The sequence below is a fragment of the Dendrobates tinctorius genome, unplaced genomic scaffold, assembly GCF_039654945.1.
Source record: "Dendrobates tinctorius isolate UK_male_01 unplaced genomic scaffold, ASM3965494v1 ptg000019l, whole genome shotgun sequence".
Taxonomy (NCBI): domain Eukaryota; kingdom Metazoa; phylum Chordata; class Amphibia; order Anura; family Dendrobatidae; genus Dendrobates; species Dendrobates tinctorius.
In genome coordinates, this window is record NW_027361687.1 from 27,163,878 (window position 1) to 27,186,582 (window position 22,705).

The following is a 22,705-nucleotide window of genomic DNA, read 5'->3' on the forward strand; positions in this document are numbered from 1 at the left end:
GTTATTTTGACCATTTCTCATTTTCTGAAAATAAATACAAAATTTAGTGCTTGGAAATTGAAAGACATGTTGTCAGTAGTTTATAGAATAAAAGAACAATTTACATTTTACTCAAAAATATACCTATAAAGAGAAAAATCAGACAAACAAAATTTTGCAGTAGTCTCTTAATTTTTGCCAGAGCTGTATAAGGTTGTTTAGTATTAGTAGGTATAGTCTCCATAATAGAGATGTCACAATGTATCCATTATATGAAGACGTTGTACTGTCAGGACGTGAAGCGGTGGAGGATGGTTATGTTTTCATACTCTAGAAAACCCCTGTTTTGCTGCCTCAGCAGTGTGGTTTCAGTTAAAGATTAACCCTGTGACCTGCACAGTGTAAAATCACTTACAGATGGATCACTCCTCACCCTCCAGCCTGGGATTTTCAGAAACGTCTGCAGCTGCGGATCTGAGATATTCCTTGATTTATCTAATAAAAGAGTGTTTTACTTCAGACTACTCGGCTTAGCGGAGACAAGATGTTTGTTAAATGAGTGAAGAAATGTAAAAACTTTATGAGCGTGCGGATGGCGGTATCTTTGGTGCACTTCTTGAATCCTATAAGGTCCCTTGCAGATGGCGCCTGTATGGTGGCGCACAGAGCCGCTAGGACTTTATCTGCAGCACAGTTTCTAGAGGAGATCGTTCCCTTAATACGGTGTTCAGTTTTACCTGGCAGGATATTTTCTGCCTATGAGTGTCGATTTATAGCTTCTCATAACGTGAACATTGTGCAGCCGTATGCGTGATGATTAGATTTTTGCCCTACATTTGATAAGGGTGGACATGTGACTAATTAACTACTTAGACGCCGGTCACACACCGGACACATGCTGCATAAGCACCGTTCACATACTAGACACATGCTGCATATACACCAGTCACACACTTGACACATGCTGCATAGAAGGCAGTCACACACTAGACAGATGCCACATAGACGCCAGTCACACACCGCATACACACCAGTCACAGACTAGATGCATGTCACATAGATTATAATACTTATGTGTCCCCAAAAAATTTTTGGTTGTTAGACACTTCGACCAATGTACATCAACAACGTCTGTTGTGGCAAGGAGCCACTAGACAAAAAGTGTTTCCAACAAGATAAATTAAAATATAACCTTTATTATTAATCAATTAGAAAAAATAGTGAAAAATGACTTAGACAGGGTTAAACCTCCAAAAAATAGCAGGGGAGACACAACATTGGTGGATCTGAATAGGTCAGAAACAGCCAGACTGGTACTAAAAGATGTTACTTATGCAACATAAATAATCATCAATAAGTATTAAGGTTAATATCATATGATCATATAAAGAACAAAGATCTGCTGCAATAAGACAATACGACATTCATAAATGAAAAAAGAGATCTGCTGACCTAAAGCAATGTTGAATATATGGGTCAGAACATGTCACATAGATGCCACTCACACGCTAGACACATGCCACATAGACACCGGTCACACACTAGACACCTGCCGCATAGACGCCGGTCACACACTAGACACATGTCACATAGACACCAGTCACACACCAGACACATGCCGGATAGAGGCCAGTCACACACCAGACACATGCCACATAGACACTGGTCACACACTAGACACGTCAGACGCTGGGCATACACGAGACACATGTCGCATAGACATCAGTCACAAACCAGACACATGCCACATAGACGCCAGTCAAATACCAGACACATGCCGCATAGACACCGGTCACACACCAGACACATGTCACATAGACGCCGGTCATAGAAGAGACACATGTCGCATAAACACCAGTCACACACCAGACACATGCCACATAGACGTCAGTCACACACCAGGCACATGCTGCATAGACATCGGTCATACACCAGATACATGATGCATAGACAATGGTCACACACCAGACACATGACGCATAGACACCAGTCACACAACAGACACATGCCCAATAGATGCCGGTCATAAACTAGACACATGCCGCATAGACGCCATTCATGCTTCTCTGCGTCTGCTTAAAATGCACAGATTTGATGACTGCTCATATAGGTGGTAAATGCACACATGAGAATGGTGATTCATTATGTTGTGTTTGGAAAAAATCGGGCATCTATTTGGCAAGAGTACAATAATAAAAGTAATGATATGACAAAAGGAAACCAAGAAAGAGATAAATTGGCTTTGGTTCCAACATTCAATTTCCTAAACGATTTCCCACGATGGATCTGTATAGCAACTACATTTGTGGCTGAATTCTTAAAGCCTGAATTAAAGTCCAAAATTGTCTAGAAAAGGACTAATAAGGTTTTCCTTACTGGTTTAGGGAACATACTGGTGTATTTCTTCATTGTTATATATGCAGAATGGTGAATTCACATATTTCTGTAACTGTGCCAAAACTTTCGTCTGTGGCTGATGTACCACTTTGCCACCACCATTGCCTCTCCTCTCTATATGACCATCCTCACCCCAGGCTTTTGAGCTCCCATCTTAGATTTGCAACATGGTTCCTTGATCTAGATATTATTTACTTGCAACTGGCTATTGATCTTGAAGTCTATGGGGTTGCAACCTGGAGATGGGAATACAACCTGAAGGAGTTTTAGGAGTGACAAATGGGCAATGCCTTAGACCAGTGTCCCACAACTCCAGTCATCCATAGTCATGTTTTGGGATTTTCTTAGGATTGGCCAGATGAGAATTTAATCACCTGTGCAATACTAAGGAAATCCTGAAAATATGACCCTAACTATTTCTGCTCCTAAAGGTACCTCTAAAGGTGAGGAGATTTTGGCCACCAGGACAACTGTTCTCCTGTTATACCCTAAGCTGTTGTGGCGCCCCCAGGAGTATGGTCGCCACAGTGGCATTACCTTCCTCCTAGGGAGGGTGATGTCATGCTTGGAAGCAATGAAGGATCTCTCTATCAGTTAAACACAACACACAGCACAGTTCCCACTCCAGGCCACCAGAGGGAGCTCTGAACCAAAACTGGGGGAGGAACTGCTCTCTGGGGGCCAGGAAGGGGAAATTAGTTTGTGTGAGGAGGGAAATGTGTGGACGTGAGGAGACAAGCTGGAAGATTTAGCAGAGTTCAGGTTCACTTCTAGCTGTAGTGCATGGCCTGGAGTCCGGTCTCCAAGGTTGTACGGATACTGATGTTCCTGCAGCAGAAACCGGAGGAATAGGAAGCTGTGAGGCCATGCAGATATCTAGCGGATCCACAGCGGATTTTACTGCGCAGAAACATTGCATATCCGCATTGTGATGTACAGTAGCATGTTAGTCAATTGGAAAAAAAAACGCTGTGCAGACGCTGCGGATTTTTCCGCACGGTTTTCTTGTGGTTCAAAATATGCAGCATGTCACTTCTTTTGTGCAGTTTTCCACCTGCTCCATTCTCCAAATCCGCAGGGAGAAATCCGCAGGGGAAAACCGCACAAAAACCGCAAGAAGGAAGAAATCTGCAGGAAAAATGCAGGTAATTTGACATGCGGATTTCTTCAATTCTGCGCGGAAAAAGCCGCAGGGCTAAAAAGTACGTCTGCACTTAGCCTAAATGCTCTGTTCCCACATAAGACTCGGAGGCACAGCAGCAACGTGTGAGCCAGAAGAAGGAGGCTACAGCTGTCTGCCATACGAGGGAGTTCTAAAAGAGAACAAGCAAGTGGAACTTCAGGGTAACACAGTACTGCAAGTACCTCAGAAAGCGCTAGAAAGGAGACTACACAACCCATCTGCATAGAGAGATTCCTAAGTTGCTTCCAAGCTGGCCAGCCTCTGTTCCATCTGTAATCTGGACCCTGGACTGCACTTACAAAGCACAGTAAAGGCAACGGAAACTGCACCCTGTTGTGTCATTGCATTCTTTCTGCAAACCCTCCAGCACTGCTACATCTCTGTGCCAGACACTACACCCTCTTCCTCAACACCTATTACCACTACCCTGGGACTACAGCTCTACCTGTGGGGAGTTATTACATCTTGCTGCCTTATACCATCTGTCCCAGAGGATCTGCCTGCAGCGTCGGATTAACCCCTTCATTGCCGATCACCACAGGTGGAGTCACGTATCATCCACTTATAAACAGCCACGCTTAACCCCTTTTACATGGAAGCCCAGGGCCACGGACCGGGTCACCACTACTGTGACACTTCCCTCTGAGATACCGGCCCGGTACCGAGTACCCCACTGCCCTGGAGGGCGATCCACTGTCCCATCCCCTCCCCCAGGAGGCCTGGGACAGAAATGTTAGTTTATAAACACGCAAAACAAACAGGGATAACAAAAAGTAGCATACAAAATACTCACCAAAGGTAGAGAGCTACAGTGGGGAAAAAAAAAGTATTTAGTCAACCACCAATTGTGCAAGTTCTCCCACTTAAAAAGAGGAGAGAGGCCAACTTGCACAATTGGTGGCTGACTAAATACTTTTTTTCCCACATTGTATGTAGGAAACGGTAGAAATGTACAAACCAAAGGGGAATAGGATAATAAGGAAAGCATACACCCAAAAACAGCATAAAACAATCTCCAGCAGCAAAAACGATCTCCATCTCAGCACAGCGTCTCCAAGGAGCTAGGAAGTAAAACTTTCACTGGTGAGGAAGAAAAGGTCTGGCAATATTTTATAGGGAGAGGAAATGACCAGGACAAGAACAGCTGTGATATGGAGCTACAAGTTTCTAACCAACATAGAAAGGGTTTTTAACCACTTCAGCACCAAAAGAAACACAAATACCCAGTCTAAATGGAATTCCTCCTGTTACCCTTGGGAAAATAAAAAAATGGGGATTAAAAGATCATGTTTATGGAAGAAATATGATTTTTTATTTTCACAGCTCTACGTTATAAACTCCTGTGAAGCACTTGGGGGGTTCAAAGTGCTCACCACACATCTAGATAAGTTCCTTAAGGGGTCTAATTTCCAAAATGGGGTCACTTGTGCGGGATTTCCACTGTTTAGGCACATCAGAGGCTCTCTAAATGTGATATGGCGTCCGATCTCAAATCCAGCCAATTTTGGTTTGAAAAAGTCAAACGGTGCTCCTTCCCTTCCGAGCCCTGCCATGCGCCGAAACAGTGGTTTTCCCCCACATATGGAGTATCGGCGTACTCAGGAGAAATTGTACAACAGCTTTATCTGTCCATTTTCTCCTTTTACCCTTGTGAAAATAAAAAAATTGTTGCTAAAAGATAATTTTTGTGAATTAAAAAGTTAAATGTTCATTTTTTTCTTCCACGTTGCTTCTGCTCCTGTGAAACACCTGAGGGGTTAATAAACTTTGTGAATGTGGTTTTGATCAGCTTGAGGGGTGTAGTTTTTAGAATGGGGTCACTTTTGGACATTTTCTTCCATATAGACCCCTCAAAGTGACTTCAAATGTGATGTGGTCCCTAAAAAAAATGTTTTTTGTAAATTTTGTTGTAAAAATGAGAAATCGGTGGTCAACTTTTAACTCTTATAGCTTACTAACAAAAAAAAATTTTGTTTACAAAATTGTGCTGATGTAAAGTAGACATGTGGGAAATGTTATTCAATAACTATTTTGTGTGACATATTTCTCTGTTTTAAGGGCATAAAAATTAAAAGTTTGAGAATTGCAACATTTTTCAAATTTTTGCCAAATTTCTGTTGTTTACACAAATAAATGCAAGTTATATCGAAGACATTTTACCACTAATGTGAAGGACTATATTTCACGAAAAAACAAACTCAGAATCGCCAAGAACCGTTGAAGCGTTCCAGAGTTATTACCTCATAAAGGGACGGTGGTCAGAATTGTAAAAATTGGCATGGTCATTAACCCCTTTCTGTCATTGGACGTACTATCCCATCCATGTGACCTGGGACTTAATTCCCATGGATGGGATACTACGTCATAGCGGCCGGGTGTCAGCTGATTATCACAGCTGACACCCGGCACTATGTGTCAGGGGCGATCATGGACCGCCCCCGGCACGTTAAACCCTGGCACACTGCGATCAAACATGATCGCAGTGTATCGGGGGATTAGGGAAGCATCGGCAGGGAGGGGGCTCCCTCTGTGCTTCCCTGAGACGCTCGGAGCAGCACGATATGCTGCGCTGCTCGGAGGGTCTCCTTCCCTGCAGAGAGCAGGCACGAGGAAGTCTGTGCAGCACCTGTCAGATCGCTGATCCCCTTAAAACCTTAGTGAACTCCTTAGTGAACCCCTTAAAAAATAAAAATAAAAAACAAAGCAAAAAACAATGCTTTATCATCATACGCCGAACAAAAAGTGCAATAACGCAAGATCAAAAAGACAGATATAAATAAACATGGTACCACTGAAAACGTCATCTTGTCCTACAAAAAACGAGTCACCACACAGCGTCATCAGTGAAAAAATAAAAAAGTTATAGCTCGCAGAATAAAGCAATGCAAAAATAATTATTTTTATATAAAATTGTTTTCAAATGAAATTCATGAAATGCTGGTTTTTGTTCATTATGCGTCCCAAAAATCGGAATAAAAAGCGATCAAAAAATGTCACGTGCCCGAAAATAGTACCAATAAAAATGTCAACTCGTCCCGCAAAAAATATGACCTCGGTGGGTCAAAATATGGAAAAATTATAGCTCTCAAAATGTGGTGATGCAAAAACTATTTTTACAATAAAAAGCGTCTTTTAGCGTGCGACAGCTGTCAAACATAAAAACTCGCTAAAAATAGTAAATCAAACCCCCCCTTTACTAGGGAAAAATAATAAAATTAAAAAAAATGTATTCATTTCCATTTTCCCATTAGGGTTAGGGCTAGGGTTAGAGTTAGGGCTAGGGTTAGGGCTAGGGTTAGGGCTGAGATTAGGGTTAGGGGTGTGTTGGGGTTAGGGTTGGAGTTAGAATTGGGGGTTTCCACTGTTTGGGCACATCAGGTGCTCTAGAAACGCAACATGGCGTCTGATCTCAATTCCAGCCAATTCTGTGTTGAAAAAGTCAAACGGTGCTCCTTCCCTTCTAAGCTCTGCCATGCGCCCATACAGTGGTTTACCCCCACATATGGGGTATCAGCCTACTCAGGACAAATTGCACAACTTTTGTGGTCCAATTTATCCTGTTACCTTTGGGAAAATAAAAAATTGGGGGCAAGAATGTCATTTTTGTGGAAAAAATATGATTTTTTTTTTTTATTTTCACGCCCGGGCACTATAAACTTCTGTGAAGCACTTGGGGGTTCAAAGTGCTCACCACACATCTAGATAAGTTCCTTGGGCAGTCTAGTTTCCAAAATTGGGTCACTTGTGGGGGGTTTCCACAGTTTAGGCACATCAGGGGCTCTCCAAAGGCAACATGACACCCGCAGTCTATTCCATCAAAGTCTGCATTCCAAAACGTCACTACTTCCCTTCCGAGCGCCGACGTGTGCCCATACAGTAGTTTTCTCCACATATGGGGTATCAGTGTACACAGGACAAATTGTACAACAACTTTTGGGGTCCAATTTCTCTTGTTACCCTTGGGAAAATAAAAAAATTGGGGACTAAAAGATCATGTTTGTGGAAAAAATATGATTTTTTTTATTTTCATGCCCGGGCATTATAAACTTCTGTGAAGCACTTGGGTGTTCAATGTGCTCACCACACATCTAGATAAGTTCCTTGAGGGGTCTAGTTTCCAAAATGGTGTCATTTGTGGGGGGTTTCCACTGTTTAGGCACATCAGTCAAATGGCGCTGCTTCCCTTCCAAGCTCTGCCATGCGCCCAAATAGTTGTTTACCCCCACATATGGGGTATCAGCGTACTCAGGACAAATTGCACAATAACTTTTAGGGTCCTGTTGCCCTTGGGAAAATAAAAATTGGGGTTGTAGAGATCATTTTCGTGGAAAAAATATGATTTTTTAATTTTACGGCTGTATGTTATAAACTTCTGTGAAGCCCTTGGGGGTTCAAAGTTCTCACCACATATCTAGATAAGTTCCTTAGGGGGTCTAGTTTCCAAAATGGGGTCACTTGTGGGGGATTTCCACTGTTTAGGCACATCGGTGGCTCTCCAAACGTGACATGGTGTCCGATCTGAATTCCCGCCAATTTTGCATTGAAAAAGTCAAATGGCGCTCCTTCCCTTCTGAGCTCTGCCATGCGCCAAAACAGTGGTCCCCCACATATCAGGTATTGGCATACTCAGGACAAACTGCACAATAACTTTTGCAGTCCAATTTCTCCTGTTACCTGTTGTGAGTTCATTTTCCCCTTCATTACTGAGGCCCGGGGAACTCCCTCTTCTGGTAAAGAAAGGTAGTGAGCCTGATTATCAAACACCTGAGGCTGATGATGATGACTGGCTGAGTGGAGTTACTGACTGGATATAAGGCTGCTGACGCCCTTCTGCCCTGCGGGTGATTTCTCTTTGGGATCCTTGGAGACCAGTCTGAATTCCTGATCCTCTAAAGCTAAGTTTGCTGCTCGGCCTTTTGCATTTGTGCTTTGACTTTGTTTTGCTTTGTTTTTCTGGATTTCTGCCATTCCCTGCTGGGGTGTGCTGAATTCCTTTAGCTCTGTCTTCTGAAAATACCTGAGTGCTGATTTAGTTTTTGAAGCCTAGCTGCTTCAGGGCCTTTTTTCATATCAGCTTGTTGGCTTATGTCTTTGATAGGGTTTTGGCAGATTGCAGACAGCAGCCTTCCTGTCCTTTCCTGTCTAGGTAGTTTTGGGCCCCGTCTTTTCTCAGTCTATCATTCTGTCTGTGTTAGTGTTTTCATCTTGCTTCACCGTCATTATATGTTGGGGGCTGCCTATTGCTTTGGGGTCTGCTCTGGGGCAGTTTAGATTTCCCCTTTCTTTCTTTAGGCCTACTTAATTCTCCGTCTGTGATCGAGGGGTCTAGGGCATCGTAGGAACCCCCCACGGCTACTGCTAGTTGTGTTGATAGGTTCAGGGGTCTGCAATCTGATAGTTGCCAACTTCTCTGGTTTTCTGGACTTAGCTTGTATTTCTGTTTTTGTCTCCTACGGTGACTCATTCATAACAGAATCACCTGCCATACCGCAGATCCTAGGGTACTCAATAGCAGGAAAGAATTGTAAAAAAAAAAAAAAGTGTGTATATTTTTTCCTCTATATCTCTGAGGCCGTAGGGGGAATTTTTTTTTCTCTCAATGGAGATAAAGCAATTGTCTGATCGTGTGGAGCAGCTCGCTGCGGAAGTGCGGGGAATTTCTGCCTACCTTGCTCATTCACATGCTGCTGAACCAAAGATTCCTACACCTGATGTATTTTTTGGGGATCGGTCTAAATTTTTGAATTTCAAAAATAATTGTAAATTATTTTTTGCCTTGAAGCCTAACTCGTCAGGGAGCTCCGCGCAGCAGGTTAAAATTGTCATCTCTTTGCTGCGTGGCGATCCCCAGGATTGGGCGTTTTCTTTGAAACCAGATGATCCTATTCTGACTAATGTGAACGCATTTTTTCAGGCCTTGGGGTTGTTGTATGACGAACCTAATGCCATTGATCAGGCTGAAAAGACCCTGCTGGCATTGAACCAGGGTCGTGATTCTGCAGAATTGTACTGTCAAAAATTCCGAAAGTGGACAGTACTTACTACCTGGAATGATAATGCCTTGGCTGCTCTCTTTCGGAAGGGGTTGTCAGAAGCCGTAAAAGATACTATGGTGGGATTTCCTGTTCCCTCTGGTCTTGACGATTCTATGTCATTAGCCATTCAGGTTGATCGGCGTTTGCGCGAACGCAAAGCTGCACGAGAGGTGTTGCCACCTGTTGAACAAATGTCTGAACCTATGCAATGTGATAGAGTTTTTTCCAGAGAGCAGCGTCAGGAGTTCAGAAGGCGTAATAAGTTGTGTTTTTTCTGTGGAGATGCCTTGCATATTATTTCTGTCTGTCCTAAACGAGAGAAACGCTTTGCACACACGTTTTCTGTTGGGGGTGTTCAACCTAAGTTTCTTCTGGCTATTACTCTGATCTGCTCCCTGTCCACATTTTCCGCCAAGGCTTTTGTGGATTCGGGAGCAGCCCTAAACCTAATTGACTTGGATTTTGCTAAACGTTGTGGATTTCCGATGACACCTCTGCAGACGCCTATCCCTTTGAGGGGGATTGATGCTACTCCTTTGGCTAAAAATAAACCTCAGTTTTGGACGCAGGTGGTAATGCGGGTCGCCCCAGACCATCAAGAAAATTGCAGATTTTTGGTGTTGCATAATCTGCATGATACTATTGTTCTGGGGTTTCCCTGGTTACAAATTCATAATCCAGTTTTGGATTGGAAATCTGTGTCTGTGGTGAGTTGGGGTTGTCGGTGTGCCTTTAGTGAGGCTCCGGTGTTTTCCACCTCTCCTCAGTCGCATGATGTTCCTGATTATTTGGCGGACTTTTATGATGTATTTAGTGAGAATGAGTCTGCGTCTCTGCCTCCTCATAGGAGTTATGACTGTGCAATTGAACTGAGCCCGGGGTGTAAATTTCCCAAGGGTCGGCTCTTCAATTTATCTGTACCCGAGCACAAGGCTATGCGATCCTATATTAAGGAGGCGTTGGAGAAGGGTCATATTAGACCATCCTCGTCACCCTTAGGTGCCGGGTTTTTTTTTGTAGCCAAAAAGGACGGATCATTAAGACCTTGTATTGATTATCGTGCCCTCAACAAAATTACTGTTAAATATCAGTATCCGTTACCCCTGATTTCTGATCTATTCTCCAGAGTTAAAGGTGCTTGCTGGTTTACCAAGCTTGACCTCAGGGGGGCGTATAATCTTATTCGCATTAAGCATGGGGATGAATGGAAGACGGCGTTTAATACTCCGGAGGGACATTTTGAGTACCTGGTGATGCCTTTTGGGCTCACTAATGCCCCTTCTGTCTTCCAGTGCTTCATGAACGATATTTTCCGAGATTTTGTTGATAAATTTTTGATTATCTATCTGGATGATATTTTGATCTTCTCCAAGGATTGGGATTCTCATGTGGAACATATTCGGACTGTGTTCCGGATCTTGAGGGAGAATTCCCTGTATGTCAAAGGATCTAAATGCCTTTTTGGAGTACAGAGGATTTCTTTTTTGGGATTTATTTTGTCCCCGTCAACTATTGAAATGGACCCGGCCAAGGTACAGGCCATTTACGATTGGGTTCAGCCCACTTCTTTGAAGGCCCTCCAGAAGTTTTTGGGTTTTGCTAATTTTTATCGGAAATTTATAGCAAAATTTTCTAGTATTGCCAAGCCATTGACTGATTTGACTAAGAAGGGTGCTGATGTGTTAAATTGGTCTCCGGAGGCTGTTTCTTCCTTTCAGGAGCTGAAGCGAAGATTCACCTCCGCCCCGGTTTTGCGGCAACCTGATGTCTCACTTCCATTCCAGGCAGAGGTGGATACTTCTGAGATTGGTGCAGGAGCTGTTTTGTCCCAAAAGGATCCTGTAACATCTAAAATGAATCCCTGTGCTTTCTTTTCCCGAAAGTTCTCTCCATCTGAACGTAACTATGATGTGGGGAATAGGGAACTATAGGCCATGAAATGGGCATTTGAGGAGTCGAGATATTGGTTGGAGGGAGCTAAGCATCAAGTCATGGTCCTCACTGACCACAAGAATTTGATTTACCTAGAGTCGGCTAAGGCCTCTTTCACACATCATTTTTTTGCCGTCAGGCGCGATCCAGCTTTTTTTTGTAAAACCGGATCCGGCGAAATGCAATGCCGGATCCAGTTTTTCCCCATTGACTTGCATTAGCGCCGGATCGCGCCAGATGGCATTGCGTTTCATCCGTTTTTTGCCGGATCCGGCTACTTGTCTCATTCCGGCGTCTGGAAAAAACGGCTACTGTAACGTTTTTTGTCTCCGGCGAAAAAGCCGGAAGCGCCGGATCCGACGCTTCCGTCTTTTTGCCACAATGAAAGTCTATGGGCGCCGGAATGCGCCGGATCCAGAAAAAGACGGATCCAGCCACCGGATCCGTTTTTTTAAGTCTGCGCATGCTCAGATCCAATTGGCCAGCCCCCAGAAAACAGATATAACCTGCTAGACGGATCCAGCAGAAAAACGGATCCGTTTCTACAGTTCTCCAAAATTTATGCCGGATCCGTTTTTTCTAAAAATAGCCGGATCCTGCCTGACGGCAAAAAACTGATGTGTGAAAGTAGCCTAGGCGCTTGAACCCTAGACAGGCTAGGTGGGCCTTGTTTTTTACACGTTTTGATTTTGTGGTTTCTTTTCTTCCTGGAATGAAGAATGTCAAGGCAGACGCTCTCTCTAGGAGCTTCTTTGCTGATTCTCCTGTGGTGACCAAGCCTGCTACCATCTTAGGCGAAGGGGTAGTTCTTTCTGCCATCTCGCCCGATTTGAGACGTGCTCTGGAAGAGTTCCAGGAGGACAAACCTGAGCGTTGTCCCAGTGGAAAGTTGTATGTTCCTGACCAGTGGAAGAAGAGAGTGATGTCTGAAGTTCATTGCTCTGCATTGGCTGGTCATCCAGGTATTTTTGGTACTAGAGATCTGGTGAGTCGGTTTTTTTGGTGGCCCTCTTTGTCTCGTGATGTCAGGAATTTTGTGCAGTCCTGTGGGACGTGCTCCCATCTAAATCGTGTTCTCACTCTAGTGGGTTGTTGATGCCTTTGCCTGTCCCCAAGAGGCCATGGACCCATATTTCAATGGATTTCATCTCTGATATGCCTGTCTCTCAAAGGATGACTGTTATTTGGGTGATTTGTGATAGGTTCTCTAAGATGGTTCATCTTGTACCACTCCCTAAGTTGCCGTCTTCCTCTGAGTTGGTGCCCCTGTTTTTACAACAGGTGGTTCGTTTGCACGGGATTCCTGAGAAAATTGTATCTGACAGAGGAGTCCAGTTTGTGTCTAGATTTTGGAGAACTTTCTGTTCCAGGCTGGGAATTCAGTTGTCCTTCTCCTCTGCTTTTCACCCTCAGACCAATGGGCAGACAGAGAACAAACCAGACCTTGGAGTCATATTTGAGATGTTTTATTTCTGCTGATCAGGATGATTGGGTTTCATTTTTGCCCTTGGCCGAATTTGCTTTAAATAATAGAGCTAGTTCTGCCACTTTGATGTCACCTTTTTTTTGTAACTTTGGGTTTCATCCTCGATTTTCTTCAGGGCAGGTGGAGCCCTCTGCCTGCCCAGGTGTTGACACTGTGGTGGAGAGAATGCACCAGATCTGGGACCAAGTGGTGGATAAGTTATCTCTCTCCCAGGAAAAGGCCCAGCGGTTTTCCAACCGACATAGGACCATTGGTCCCCAGTTTAAGGTTGGTGACATGGTGTGGTTATCATCAAAAAATATTGCTATGAAGGTGGCTTCTCCTAAGTTTAAGCCTAGATTTATTGGACCTTACAAGATTGTGGAGATTATTAATCCGGTCTCTTATCGTTTGGCTCTTCCTGTCACATTTAAAATCCATAATGTGTTCCATAAATCTTTGTTGAAGAGGTTTGTGGAACCTGTTGTTCCGGGGGTGGCACCTCCAGACCCTGTATTGGTTGAAGGTAACATGGAATATGAGGTAGAGAAAGTACTGGATTCCCGTCTGGCTAGACGTAGACTCCAGTATTTGGATAAGTGGAAGGGTTATGGTCAGGAGGATAATTCCTGGGTCTCTGCCTCTGATATTCATGCCAAAAGATTGGTGCGTGCCTTTCATCGGGCTCACCCTGATCGCCCTGGTGGCGTAGTTGAGGGTTCGGTGACCCCTCCTCAAGGGGGAGGTACTGTTGTGAGTTCATTTTCCCCTTCATTACTGAGGCCCTGGGAACTCCCTCTTCTGGTAAAGAAAGGTAGTGAGCCTGATTATCAAACACCTGAGGCTGATGATGATGACTGGCTGAGTGGAGTTACTGACTGGATATAAGGCTGCCGACGCCCTTCTGCCCTGCGGGTGATTTCTCTTTGGGATCCTTGGAGACCAGTCTGAATTCCTGCTCCTCTAAAGCTAAGTTTGCTGCTCGGCCTTTTGCATTTGTGCTTTGACTTTGTTTTGCTTTGTTTTTCTGGATTTCTGCCATTCCCTGCTGGGGTGTGCTGAATTCCTTTAGCTCTGTCTTCTGAAAATACCTGAGTGCTGATTTAGTTTTTGAAGCCTAGCTGCTTCAGGGCCTTTTTTCAGATCAGCTTGTTGGCTTATGTCTTTGATAGGGTTTTGGCAGATTGCAGACAGCAGCCTTCCTGTCCTTTCCTGTCTAGGTAGTTTTGGGCCCCGTCTTTGCTCAGTCTATCTTTCTGTCTGTGTTAGTGTTTTCATCTTGCTTCACCGTCATTATATGTTGGGGGCTGCCTATTGCTTTGGGGTCTGCTCTGGGGCAGTTTATATTTCCCCTTTCTTTCTTTAGGACTATTTAATTCTCCGGCTGTGATCGAGGGGTCTAGGGCATCGTAGGAACCCCCCACGGCTACTGCTAGTTGTGTTGATAGGTTCAGGGGTCTGCAATCTGATAGTTGCCAACTTCTCTGGTTTTCTGGACTTAGCTTGTATTTCTGTTTTTGCCTCCTACGGTGGCTCATTCATAACAGTTACCCTTGGTAAAATAAAAAAATTGGACCTGAAGTAATTTTTTTGTGAAAAAAAGTAAAATGTTCATTTTTTTTAAACATTCAAAAAATTCCTGTGAAGCACCTGAAGGGTTAATAAACTTCTTGAATGTGGTTTTGAGCACCTTGAGGGGTGCAATTTTTAGAATGGTGTCACTTTTGGGTATTTTCTAGCATATAGACCCCTCAAAGTGACTTCAAATATAATGTGGTCCCTAAAAATAAAATGGTGTTTTAAAAATGAGAAATCGCTTGTCAACTTTGGTTCCAAAATTGTGCTGATGTAAAGTAAACATATGGGAAATGTTACTTATTAAGTTTTTTGTGTGCCATATCTCTGTGATTTAAGGGCATAAAAATTCAAAGTTGGAAAATTGCGACATTTTCGCCAAATTTCTGTTTTTTCACAAATAAATGCAAGTTATATGAATGAAATTTTACCACTATCATGAAGTACAATATGTCACGAGAAAACAATGTCAGAATCACCGGGATCCATGGAAGCGTTCCAGAGTTATTACCTCATAAAGGGACAGTGGTCAGAATTGTAAAAATTGGCCCGGTCATTAACACGCAAACCACCCTTGGGGGTAAAGGGGTTAATTTCTTGATTAGCATTTGTAAAATTATTCATTTTGTAATATACTTAATCACCTTATTTTTCTTACTTCTGTCTTTAATATTATGCTGAAAGTGCTGAGTTATCTGCCTAGTCTATGCTATTTGAGAAGCTGATGTGTAGTGTCACGAGTTTACCGCAACAGAGAAGAGTCAGAAGACCACAGCGTCTCATTTCTCCTACTCCTGCACTAATTAGAAGCACTTCACCTTCATATTACATTTTGTAAATTTCTTTTAGCAGTTCAGGGGTTAATCTGCTCTATTGACAACTCCTGGAGCATTAAGGCTCTCAGCTGTGCACTGTTGGCCACTCCTATCTCCTATATAATCTGGGCCTTGGAACTCATTGTCAGAGGTAGTTTATGCTGCATGGCTGGAGGTTGTTGGTGGTTGTTATTGGAGAAGGCATTTTGGTGGACTTGTCTGTGACTGTTGCTAGGTTTTGAGTGTGTGATAAATCCCTTTCTTCTCCTACCTTGGTTTTATCTCATCTTTCACTGCCCGGTGCATTCCTCCATGATATGTGTGTGTATATTTGTATGATTGGTATTTTCCTTTATCCCTGTTCGTATTACCTTGTTAGTCTGGTTGGTGTACTACGGTACACTACTACTCCCTTCTTCCCTGAATGGGGGAAGGGTACAGACTGAGGGCGGATTCAGGAACTAAGGCAAGGTATGTGGCCACTGCGTCTTCACCATCAGAAGTAATCTGAGGAGCAGGGCAAGCTAGGGCGACCCTAGCATTAGGGAAAGGGAAGGAGCCGCTGGTCCCGGGACACCCAACAACAGAGCTGTGATATGTAGGTCTAGCAAAAAGCACTACTTCTATGTGAGCCTCTAATCTACCCACTTCATTGCTCAGAGACTATTTACTATTTTTTTTAGCAGAACAATATATCAAAGAAGAGAATCAAAAAGGCCATTTCTGTATGTTGACTACTTGCATAAATGGGTTTTATACAGGGTTTTGACTGAATGTAATATCTATGGTCTTATTTTGTACAGATTCAACAAAACAGAAACCAAATCTGGTTCCAGATATTGGTCTTCTTTCGAAACTTGGTGATACATCGCGAGAGGAACAGAGGTGACTTCCGGAGGTGAATACCATCTATGGGTCATGATCTACTCTGCTTTTCGCATCACTGGACAGTTCTGTGTTGGTTACAGAAGAGGATGTTCCAGCATCATCATCATCAGGGATTTCTGGTCAAACACTGTTGAGACGATAATTTGTGTTGATATCTGTGGACTTAACCAGAATTAAGCTGCACTATGGGAAAGAGAACTGAGCTTACATGTTTTGTTTCTGCAGGTGAGCCTTTAAGGTTTTACACAACCAAACCGAAATCTACACAGCAGGTACAGGGGCGAAGGAAGGGGACATATTTCAGGATCTACCTCTGAATTTCTTTATCTAAGACCAGAATTTGAAATAAAACATCAAATGTTCCCAACATTGGACCTGGTAGAGCCTAAATACAATGTCCATTGTCAAATATCTGATGAATTTATGGATAAATGAGAACAAGAACAGATAAAGAAGTGTATATATCATTGCCTTTATACCATATATAGCTTCTATATCACATACAGAGTTATTTTCTGGGTAACCTTAAAGACTGATGTCTGTTTATAGGGTCTGAAACTTTTCTAGAAGCTGATATTGAGAAAAAGTTATTTATTCCAATCCAAGAGAATTACACGTCAACTCATTACAAAAATAGGTTTGTCTAATCCTTCATTCCTAAGAGTTGTGTGATTGGGCACATGGGCCAAGAGAGTCATACTGCCTTTGGAAGAGCATCAAGGCATAAATTAGCCACAGTAGTGGTCCCTATTTTGGTTTGGCAGAGGGGATCCCCATCATTGCCATGTGGGGATCAGAATTCACATTTTACTTGTTCAATTTTTCGGCAGCAAAGTTTTAAAAATTGAAAGAATGTCTGGTACAGTAATCTAAGCGGATTTTACTTGCTCAAATGTGCAGATAAAATCCACAGAAATTCTGCTATATGTGGACGTCTCCTATCAGTAGAGGATGTCTTATATGAATAACTATTTGGCTTAGATCTATGCTGTTTTAATTGATGTTGCAAGCATTTTTTTGAGAAATTGTAAAAGGGTAACTCCACTTTAAAAAAAAAATCAGATCATTGGAGGACAGTGATCAGCTGTGATCGACAGTGTATTACATTCAGCAGCATACAGAAGGTGTAGTATTACATGCAGCAGCATACAGAAGGTGTAGTATTACATGCAGCAGCATACAGAAGCTGTAGTATTACATGCAGCAGCATACAGGTGTACTATTACATTCAGCAGTATACAAAAGGTGTAATATTACATGCAGCAGCATACAGAAGGTGTAGTTTAGTGTTACATGCAGCAGCATACAGAAGGTGTAGCATTACGTGCAGCAGCATACATAAGGTGAACTATTACAAATATCAGAATACAGAAGGTGTAGAATTACATGCAGCAGCATACAGAAGGTGTACTATTACATTCAGCAGTATACAGAAGGTGTAATATTAGATGCAGCAGCATATAGAAGGTGTAGTATTACATACAGCAGTATACAGAAGGTGTAGTATTACATGCAGCAGCATACAGAAGATGTAGTTTAATGTTACATGCAGCAGCATACAAAAGGTGTAGCATTACGTGCAGCAGCATACAGAAGATGTAGTATTACATACAGCAGCATACAGAAAGTGTAGTATTACAAGTAGCAACATACAGAAGGTGTAGTATTACATGCAGTAGCTTACAGAAGGTGTAGTATTACATGCAACAGCATACAGAAGGTGTAGTATTACTTGCAGCAGCATACAGAAGGTGCAGTATTACATGAAGGAGCATACAGAAAGTGTAGTTTTACAAGTAGCAACATACTGAAGGTGTAGTATTACATGCAGTAGCATACAGAAGGTGTAGTATTACATGCAACAGCATATAAAAGGTGTAGTATTACATGCAGCAACATACAGAAGGTGTAGTATTACTTGCAGCAGCATACAGAAGGTGTAGCATTACATGCAGCAGCATACAGAAGGTGTAGTATTACATGCAGCAGCATACAGAAGGTGTAGCATTACATGCAGCAGCATACAGGAGGTGTAGCATTACATGCAGCAGCATACAGAAGGTGTAGTATTACATGCAGCAGCATACAGAAGGTGTAGTATTGCCAGTAATTTAAAGGGCATCTGTCAGTAGGATCACCCCTCCTGAGCCATCTATATGGGCATGTAGGTCATAGGAAGTTGAATAAAATGATATCTTGATACCTGCGATCTGATGTCTTATTCCAGAGAAATCCATGTTTTTCTTATATGTAAATAAGCTGTTAAGATCTCTGGGTCGGACATAGATCTCCCTGAGAACCTGCCTCCAATGATTGTAATAATAATAATGTTTTATTTCTATAGCGCCAACCTATTCCATAGCACTTTACATTTCAGAGGGGACTTGTACAAACAATAAATGCATTACAGAATAACACATAATTCAACACATCCCAGAAGGAGTGAGGATCCTGCTCGCAAGCTATGAGGAAATAAGGGAGGCACGGAAGGTACAGTATACGGTAAAAAAAGTGTTTGTACTGTATGGTCCAGCCTTCAATACAATAAATAGAGCATTCACTTAACGCTGCATGAACCGGTCGCCAGCCAGTATGTGTACAGTACAAGCACAGAAGGCTGTTAAGTGCAGGGGGATGTGAACAGATGCTACTAGGGCCATGATTTTGATGGAAATTTTGTATGGGCAAAATGTGGATAGTTATATAAGAGAGGTGGGGCGATAGGCCAGTCTAAGGAAATGCATTTTTAGTACACATTTCAAACTGTTGGGAAATAATCAAATTATCCTGGGTAGTGCATTCCAGAGAGTTGACGCAGGACGAGAGAAGTCTTGGAGATGGGAATGGGATGTTCAGATTATAGAGGATGTTAGCCTTAGATTATTATAACAGAACAGAGGGCACGGGTAAGATGATAGACACAGATGAAGGAGGAGATGTAGAGATTTTATTATAAATGACAGGTGGCATTACAAGTGTGATAAAGAATGGCTGCTTTCTGTTCTTCTGTGCGCAGAGCTGTGTGTGATTATTACTAACACAGTACAGCAATGTGATATGTAATGGCTGCTCTCTGCTCTTCTGTGTGCAGAGCTGTGTGTGATTATTACTAACAGTACAGCAGAGTGATATGTAATGGCTGCTCTCTGCTCTTCTGTGTGCAGAGCTGTGTGTGATTATTACTAATATAGTACAGCATAATCTGTAGGTTCCTCTCAGTGCTTCATCTTCCATCTCACAGTATTGCAATACAGCAGGGCTGTGAGAGTTGCACTGTGATCATTTTTCTTACGAGACAAGGTTCAGTTTTACTGTTCTGTGTTAGCTACATGCCTCACACTTAAAATAAGCCCTGGAGGCAGATTCTCCGAGAGACCTATGTCCGGCCCATAGATCTTAACAGCTCATTTACATAAGAATAAAGTGGATTTCTCAGATCATAGTTATCAAGGTATCATTTTATTCATCTCCATATGTCCTACATGTCCATATAGACAACTTAATTATTTTTTTCATACTTGTATAACTGCATGTGACAATATTGTGCAGCAATTTTGTAAGAATTAAAATTTAAACCTTTGAAACATTTTTTTCATATGTGTGCTATTTTAATTGCATCTCTTATGGAATAAAATTCTTGGACTTATGTGCGCCGCTAGACAGAATATCAAATCCAGATCACGTAGATAGATTAACCTTTTATTTTCCAACGCGTTTCGAAGTCCATAACACTTCTTCCTCAGGGGTAGAAGTGTTATGGACTTCGAAACGCGTTGAAAAATAAAAGGTTAATCTATCTACGTGATCTGGATTTGATATTCTGTCTATCAGGGCACATGTCCAAGAATTTTATTCCATAAGAGATTAATTTGGCGGTCACTATGTGGACCGTTGGACGTGCAGCAGGCTGACAAACTGACCTTATATGCTCAGCTCTCTCCTGGAAAGGGTGAGTATATCTCTTTATTCTCTTTCAAAAGTCACCCGGATAAGACCCTATTGCGCTCTCTTTTCCCACAGTTTAAACCATTTTAATTGCAAGCAGATCAGTGGTAATCAGGGGCTTGAGACCCCCATTATCTCTTGAGCTGCTATTATGTTAGGTAGGGGGTTTTAAGTGATCAATGGCAGTCCGAGGACTCAGATGCCCACCGATCTTGATGCAGCTGAAATGGCACACGTATAAAAAAAATAGCATGAAAGATTTACTTACTTTTTAAAGCAAAAAATCAAATAGTTGATAAATGTGAATCTTGTGGTTCTAATTTTAAATTTGCAAGTCAATCCATTATTCCATATGTGCTTTGTATTTGTAAAATATATGACTTGTATATTCTCGTGTTGATTGAGATAACTATGCGATTATGGTCCTGTGTTACCCTGTCCATCATCATTATGTCTATGGTACTAAAATGGTCAGGTACGATCAACCTAAGCCATCAAATAAAAATATATGGGATACCTTCTATTTTTCTAGATTTTTTTCATGTTAATGTAGACACTGGTAGTATCTTGTTAGGATCTACTTTTGCTAATTGTGGGGAGTCCAACTGGTAGTATAAAGTGGCAGTGGTGCTAGTACAAAGTGGCAGTGGCGCTGTGAATTCATCATGCCACTGTCTGCTCACCTCAGTCTTTTCCAGACAGCATAGATGACCATGGACTGATCATAAGACAATCAGGGCAGTTTATAATAACAATCTTTTGTGAATATATATATGGAATGTGGTGCATGCACTTGGCAGTATCTTGTAAATTCGTAGAGAAAAAACAATAAGAGAAATAGGCTTTTCATATGTGGATTCCAATGTGGATATTAATTATTATTTTGTAGGTTTTAGTTACAAAATGGAGTGTAATCTTTGAATGATTTTATAGTCAGCATATGTAAAATCAAATATTTTTTCAAAGCTCTTCCCTTTGGCCTATAGAGGGGTTACCAAGCAGGGAGACCTCCACTCTATGACATCTGTCTACCCTAACTGGACAAACGGACAGAGATTGTCCTGACATGTCATCCTGTGTAATGGGATTTTGTTATAATTTTTTGCATAAATCAGTAATAAGTGTGAAAACTAGAGTTGTGCAAAGCTTTTCACATGACCCTGGTCTGGTGGGCATGTTGTAAGTCTGAGAAAGCCAGGCCAGAAAACTGCAAACTTCATACAACCTACTAACATTTTGGGTGCCATTTCTGATTAATGGGCCCAAGCGAAGTGATGATATATTGGGGCCTACTAATAAGAAGAGATCATTGGGGATGCTGGCAGGTAGGAGGAAGTCTAGTCCGGATTACACTGAGTACTAACATGGCCGCTGGACCAGGGTCCTGCGAATCGTTTTGCTCAACCATAGTAAAAAAGTGAACTTTTTCTCTATTTCTATTTTGTGAAAAAGTGGCGTTTTGGTCACTTTGTGGCAGCTTCTACATTACATTTTCCTGCCTGTAAGTTCTCTGTAAATGCTCAGAAACCTGCTCAGTCACCAAAAAAGTAAACTGTAAATGGAGAACAGAGAAGGAAGTGCAACTGAAGTATCTTGCCTGATGTTTAACGGGCTGTTTGGAGAAAACAAGTTATCACCTATCCACAAGATTGATTAGTGGGGGTCTGGCTCCTGTGACCCGCACTGATTGGTAGAAAGGGGCTCTTCTATCCCCATTGCAGAAGGAGCAGAAGTGTTCATGCTCAACTACTGCTCTATTCATTTCCTATGGGGGTGTGGAGCACTGCGCTTGGCTTTTTCCACAGCCCTATAGGGAATGAATGGAGCGGCTATTGGGCATCCGACCTGTCACTCCATTCTATAACAGGGATAAAATTGCAGCTCCATCATGGATAAAAGTCACACATTCTGAGGATAGTTCCCGGCCCCAGCGGACACACCTCCATCGATCAGTACCGGTAAGTTATCAGCTACTTTCTGGATAGGTGATAACTTGTATTCACCTGTCAACCTTTAAAAATAAAAAAAAAAACATAATAGAGAGAGTTAATGGAAAGAGGAAGCCCCTGGAAGCCCTAAGTGCAGCTCTTGCATAGAGTCTGTACAATCCGCGAACAAAGAGAGAGAAATATGGCTTGAATCCACACAGTGGAGAAAGTACCTTATTTTTTCAGACTATAAGACGCACCAAACCATAACACGCACCCCACATTTTCAGAAGGAAAATGGGGAAAATAATTAATGCGTCAAATGGGGGTCCATCTTACAGTCCTGAATTCATCTTACCCGGAGGGGATCGGCGGCACTGGTGGCAGCAAGAGTCGGGCGATTCTTCCTGTGTCCGACACTGCAGGGTGATGATCTCGCTCCCATCCCAGCCTGCTGCAGCTGGTGCAGCAGTTTCGGCGGTGCTTGGTGCTGCGGGGGGCTCCGGCGACATTATGTGAAAGCCCGAAGCCCCTGCAGTTCTATTACCTTGATGCTGGGGCCT

At 42.5% G+C, this 22,705-nt stretch overlaps 1 protein-coding gene across 1 annotated transcript in view; it reads left to right on the top strand.

The window, feature by feature from the left end:
* The window catches only part of BMF (Bcl2 modifying factor), a 94,510-nt gene extending 74,657 nt beyond the window's left edge, over positions 1 to 19,853 (top strand). The window contains exon 4 of the mRNA XM_073566746.1: positions 16,185 to 19,853. Coding sequence (XP_073422847.1) covers positions 16,185 to 16,283 — 99 coding nt within the window. The 3' untranslated portion in view covers positions 16,284 to 19,853. The remainder of the gene's footprint in view (positions 1 to 16,184) is intronic.
* Positions 19,854 to 22,705: the final 2,852 nt, after the last annotated feature.